General features: G+C 38.1%; 1 protein-coding gene across 1 annotated transcript in view; it reads left to right on the top strand.

Moving 5' to 3' along the window:
* RSAD2 (radical S-adenosyl methionine domain containing 2) overlaps nucleotides 1–6,559 on the top strand; it is a 25,066-nt gene that overhangs the window by 12,549 nt on the left and 5,958 nt on the right. The window contains exons 2-3 of the mRNA XM_006895736.1: nucleotides 173–334; nucleotides 5,414–5,643. Of these exons, the coding sequence (XP_006895798.1) occupies nucleotides 173–334; nucleotides 5,414–5,643 (392 nt within the window). The remainder of the gene's footprint in view (nucleotides 1–172; nucleotides 335–5,413; nucleotides 5,644–6,559) is intronic.

Below are 6,559 nucleotides of genomic sequence, written 5' to 3'. Positions count from 1 at the left end.
AACAATTCCCATACAGTGGCATTGATGAGGAGGAACTAGGATTGGAGATCAAGGAGAAATTCTTGTTTTATTGTTCTATGTTGAGAGGAAAAGTACTTTTGTTGCATTTAAATAATAATTTGAAAAATGAGTAAGCAAACGGAAAACAAATTTGGCATTTCTCTCCTCACAGGTATGGAGAAGATAAACTTTTCAGGAGGAGAGCCGTTTCTTCATGACCGAGGAGAATACCTGGGCAAGCTGGTGAAGTTCTGCAAAGTGGAGCTTCTGCTCCCAAGTGTCAGCATTGTGAGCAACGGAAGCCTGATTCGAGAGAGGTGGTTCAAAAATTATGGTAAATTGCACTAGTTGGCATTTCCGTTCTTGCAACTATTATTTATTTTTTTTTTCTTCATTTCCTTCCACTCAGAGTTCTGGGCCAGGCTTATCGGAAAAAGAGAAAGGCAAGAAAAACAACCTTGCTTCTTCTAATCTTTCTTCAAATTGTGCAATAGAGTTACATCAGTTACACCTCTGTGGGCTCTAAATAAATAAGTTCCTCAACTTATTGTGGTTGTGTTCTAACTTACTCAGCTAATTCTCTAGTGAGTTTTTAAAGGCTGGAGGAGAGGGCCAATGTTTTTCCACGCAAGCGGTTGGGGGATTCAAAAAGCCCATCTTTGGGTTGGCAGCACAACTCACTATCAAGCAGGCTACCAGGGAATATTTAATTTTGGCAAGTACCAAAACCTGGCCTTAATTTAACTACTGTAATGTTGTTGAGTGCTGGCAGTCAATCTTATTCTAGTAATCCCATGTAGAACAAAACAAAATCCTTCCCCTTTGGTACCATCCTCACCATTTCTGATTTATTTGAGCGCACTCTTGTCACTGCATCACTCCACCATACTGAGGATCTTCCTCCTCTCTTTCATGATGGTGATACTTCATTTAGAGTTGGCAGCACAACTCCTTATCACTAAGGTACCAGAGCTTTCGCGAGACTTCCTTTAAAACATAGCTTGTGCATGCTTTAGGGAGAGGCTAGTCTGTGGATTTAATAATTACTAATGCATCTCAATTGCACATTTGTTCAATTTCAAGATGCACAAGTTGATAAAAAGCCTCAATTTCCTTCTCTTTGTCTTTAGTTATTAGTGCATATATTTGAATAATAGTCGTGCTAACAGGTCTTCTTTGTATGCGTATGGATAGCATTCTATCACCCACAATATTGTACTTTGATCTTGGAATTGTTTTTTTGAACTATGAATGCTATGTCCTTCTTCCTCAGTTTTTCATTCCCAGTATAGTAGATCATGTGTTTGTCTGATTCAAAGCGGCCCATGCCAGTCCGTCTCTGAGCACTAAGGCCTAGAACGTTAATCTTCATTCATTTCTTTTTTATTTTTACAAAATTCATACTTTGTTCTTTCCACATTACAATTATTATTGGGGTTTTTGTAACTGTTCCTCTTCACTTTTTAGTGACTTCCCATATGAATTCTACGTCTAATACCTACGTTCCTCCATTGTTCATATAGTTTTTAAAGCCCTGTTACACCGGAAATGGATAGCCAATACTGCTTCCAAATCTGTCTTAATCTAAGATCTCTGCTGAAATCTGTCCACCATGAGTGACCCTTTTGGCATTTAAAACATCACTGTCATAGCTTTAAGCAACACAGCAAGCCACAAATTACACCAATACAGAAGATTGACAGATAAGTGCTGTACTAATAAGAGCAAATGATAAGCAAGGACATATACATCTAGCTATAAAGTAATTGCTCTTGTGCCTTTGAGTCAGAACTGACCCTCCAGCCAGTTTTCAGAACCAGTTAATTGCACAGGAGTAGATTGCCCAGTCTCCTGTAGAAATGCTGGTCGGTTTGAACCCTCAGGATTGCAGCATAGCATCCTAGTACTAGTTCACCAGAGCTGAAAATCAATCCCAATATAATGAATAGACAGACAGGTGTTGTACCTCTAACAGCAAATCATAAAGACAATCAGACATACAAATATCATAGAACAGGACACCCTTTTTGTTTCTGGCCCCAGCTGAGGCCTGTGGTAACTCAGCAGTATGGGGTCCTCGCTGGGAATATTTACCATGTTTATAGGGTCACTATGAGTCATAAACGACTCGACGGCACATAACAACAACAACAACATACGTCCTCAGCTGGATTGTTGATGCTGGTGCTTGGCATGAGGTACAGGATACACAGATTCAACCCTAGACGTGCTGACCTGTCTATGCCAGAATATTTGGATGACAGTTCCCTGGTTAACTGATTGGAAGAGATTTTCCTATTTTCAACAAAGATAATAGAACAGAATGTGGAAATTATCAAATAATATGATAAATGTCACTTGAAAGCAATAATATAATAAATTTCACTTGCAAGCAAAATATTGCCGAAGATTGTTTAAAAATGGCATATACAATAATTTGACAGGGAAATTCCAGAATTTCAAACTGGGTTTAGAAGATGTCATGACACCAGTGAGTGATATCATTGCTGACCCTGGCTGAAAGCAGAGAATATCAGAAGAATGTCTGTCTCCTGATACTGTGTTTTATTGACCATGCAAAGGCTGTATGAATCATAGCAAAATATGGCTAGCACTGAGTAGAAGAAAGGTAACCCAATAACTTTTAATTGTGCTCAAGCGAAGTCTATACATAGAACAAGAATCTACTTTCTAACAGAACAAGGAACATAACATGGAATGGTTTAAATTCAGGACAGGTATGCATCAGGGCTGCATCTTTTCTCCATACCTAGTCAATCCGTATACTTGAGCAAATAATTTAAAGATTGGACTCCATGAAGAGGACTATGGCATCATGATCAGAGGAAGACTCCTCTACAATTTGCATTATGCAATTGGTTGCATTATGACACATGGTTCAGATCTATTCTTTATAGGGTCTCTATCAGTCACACTCAACTCAACAACACATAGTAACAACAGTCTATGGAGCTTAACCATTCACTCACTGTCAGTCGAGTTGGTTCTAACTCAGAGACCCTCTTGTGGGCTGCTGAGGCTGTAAATTTTCACAGGCCACTGCCCATCTTTATAAGGAGGAACTTGAACCATCAGAGTTTAAATACTGGTGAGAAAAATTAACATACTTTATAAATGTACAAGATCCAATCTTGTTGTTTGTCCGGAAGTTCAGTTTATGACCTTCAGATCAGGCTTTCCCCAGTTTTCACTGAGAAGTAGAAAGCAATATAAAAATAGTCCCCAAATAGGATAATTTTTAGTACTCCCAAATTTCTCAAGAGTTTGAAAAACTTGGGAATTTTTTAGAGAAAAGAATGTGACAATATGTAGAAAAATTCAAAATCAGTCAAGAGCAGAGGCATGATCACTGAGTGACTGGGCTGTAGTGAAAGCCTGTGTTTGAATTACAGATGGACAGCATTAACCAACAAAGGAAAATTTCTAAAACATTAAGAAAGATTGAACGGAAGCTAAGATTACAAAAACCAGTGAGGTGGAGGCCAAATGAAAAGAATTCTTAACAAGATTTTCTGTGCTCCAGTAACAATCTATTATCACATCTCTTAACATGTTGCGATGCAGAAATGGAACAATTTTAACTATGGTTCCTTCACCAGACTTGCCTTTATCTTGGTTTTCTCAGCACTTAATGTAGCATTACCTGACATCATAGGGTCTGTATTTAAAAAAAAATATATGATTAATAAAATATAAAAGAAATATGAAGGAAAGACCAGTGAGCTTGTCAAAAGCATTAGTGTTCTTTTAGAACAGTTGTGAAACTGTCTTAGATCAGTTTTATTTGTGTGATGTCTGAAAGAGTAGTAAATGTATAGTTGTTGTTGTCGTTATGTGTGTTAAGTCACCTGCGACTTGCAGCAATCCTATATAAAACAGCACTGAATTTTGCCCTGTCCTGAGCCAGTCTCATTGATTCTGACACACCTAGCACCATTGCCGCAGTTACTGTATCAATCCATCTCATCTGAGATCTTCTTCTCCTGTGTTGTCCCTTCACCTTTCCAAGCATGACGTCCTTCTCCAAGGACCGGCCCTTCCTGGCCATGTGCCCATAGTATGTGAGACAAAACTTCAAAATCCTAGCCTCCAAGGAGAAACTTGGTTTCATCCTCTCCAAGACAGAAATATTCATCTTTGAACTGTGTTCAGAATTGTATGGTTTCAATGCAAGAACAAATTTAAAATAGCCTTTATTTATATTGATATGCTCATATACACATATACATGTGAGGAGAATAATGATAGCCAGTGGTAGGATTTGAAATTTATATGTGACACCCTAGTTTGATTCCTTGACAATGCACCTCATGTGAGCTGCACCTACCTGTCAGCAGAAACATGTGAGCTGTTTTGATGCAGAAGTTTCTTCCAATAAGGTGTCCAGACTGGGGCGGACTAGCAAGAAAGGCCTGGCTATCTACTTCTAAAAAAATTCCCAATCAAAAGCCTTTGGATTACATTTTAAGTTCTTGAAATTTTACATAAAGAACCTTGAGTCTAGGACATTTAACAAAACTTATATATGTGTATCACAGTTTTTTTGTTGTTGTTATATGCCATCGAGTCATTTGCAACTCATAGCGACCCTATGTACAAGAGCCTTAAATGCCGGTCTATCCTGTGCCAACCTCGCCATCTCAAACACATTCATTGTCACCACTCCACTCACAGAATCGATCCATCTCATCGAGGGTCTTCCTCTCCTTCGCTGTCCCTCCACTCTCCCAAACATGATGTCCCTTTCCAAGGACCAGTCCCTCTTTGTAACATGCCCAAAATATGTCAGACGAAGCTTCAGAATCCTTGACTCCAAGGAGCATTCCGGCTTCACCTTCTCCAGGACAAACCTGATTGTTCTCCTAGCAGTCCATGGTATATTCAACACTCTTCTCCAGCACCACAGCTCAAGGGCATTAATTCTCTTTCTATCATCCCTATTAACCATCCAACTCTCCAATGCATAGCATGTAATTGTGAAGACTATAGCCTGAGTCAGACGCACCTTAGTCTCCAGCTTGACGTCGTTGCTCTTCAGTACTCTTGAGAGTTCACTCACAGCTGACTTTCCCAGTGCAATTCGTCTCTTGATTTCCTGGCTGCTTTGACCAAGAGTGTTGACTGTGGAATCAATTAAACGAAAACTATTAACTATCTCAGTCACTAAGAAAGAAATAATTTCCTGTATCAACTTGTTATTTGTATATTTTATGATTATTTCATACTAGCACCAAATATCATTCACTCTTTATTGATATTTGTGAGTATAAGAAAAAAAATCCGTTTTTAAAAATTATGAGTCAAGCCAGATATATTTAATCATATAGATTTATAAACTACCAAAAGAAGTTTGATTTTAGACTTTTTATCTTTCATCTTCCCTTTTCCTCAGGTGAATATTTGGACATTCTCGCTATCTCTTGTGATAGCTTTGATGAGCAAGTGAATGTCTTTATTGGTCGTGGTCAAGGGAAGAAGAACCACGTTGAAAATCTTCAAAAGCTGAGGGCATGGTGCAGGGACTACAGAGTGGCATTCAAGATAAACTCTGTCATTAATCGCTTCAATGTAGATGAGGACATGAATGAACAGATTAAGGCACTAAACCCTGTCCGCTGGAAGGTAAGTGCTCTTTCTGATTTTTATTAAGGAAATGTTATTTAAAAGGCTATTTAAAATATTAGCATGTTATTTAAAATAAAGTAATGCTTTGAACATTTTTAGATTTTATTCTAAATTGAATAAAATATTTTCAGGTGTTATGAATATGATCATTAAGAATACATTAACTGAATGCTATTTATGTACAATATTGCCTGACATTCTAGGCATGTCTGGGACTTGGGGAGTGGATCTGGCTCTGTCCTTGGCGGTTGTTGTTGTTGTTGATTGCCACTGTTGAGTCTTCAGTTAGCTTTCACAATTTTGTCACCTTGGATTAAGTCATCGACATCCACTTGGAACTGAATGTTCTTCTTTTCCAATAATAGTATCACTTGTAATTAAATAAGATCAAATAGATATTTATATATTTAGAAGTTTTAAAAGTGAATAGTAACTTTGGAAAAAACTCTCTTTCCATATAAGAGGGGAAAAGTTTCTAGAGACAGGAAAAACAAGACACTGGAAATACATCCCTCTTGGTTTGAGAATTACGAGGGATTCCTTTATCTTCTTGATGCTTTCTTTGGAGTCCATATTTCCTTTGATAAACATTTATTGCTTTTTAGTTTGAAAAAACATAGGCTATATGGCCAACTATAGCACAGGTCAGTTTTTTAAACTTTCTATTGCAGTGGGAAAGTCTGCTGTTAGGGACCTCTCTAAAGTACTCTAGAGCAATGGTGTCTCTTTGGAGACAAAGGTGCGCCTGATACAGGCCATGATCTTTGCAATCACTTGTTATGCATCAGAGAGCTGGACAATGACTAGGGAGGACAGAAGGAGAATTGACGCCTTTGAGCTATGGTGCTGGAGAAGAGTATTGAATGTACCATGGACTGCCAAGAAAACAGATTCATCCTAGAGAGGGTTAAAC

Source organism: Elephantulus edwardii, unplaced genomic scaffold (assembly GCF_000299155.1).
Source record: "Elephantulus edwardii isolate Elephantulus edwardi_28Jun2011 unplaced genomic scaffold, EleEdw1.0 scaffold00175, whole genome shotgun sequence".
In the NCBI taxonomy this organism is placed as follows: domain Eukaryota; kingdom Metazoa; phylum Chordata; class Mammalia; order Macroscelidea; family Macroscelididae; genus Elephantulus; species Elephantulus edwardii.
The sequence above is the reverse complement of the archived record's forward strand: the minus strand, read 5'-3'. Positions and strand labels throughout refer to the sequence as shown.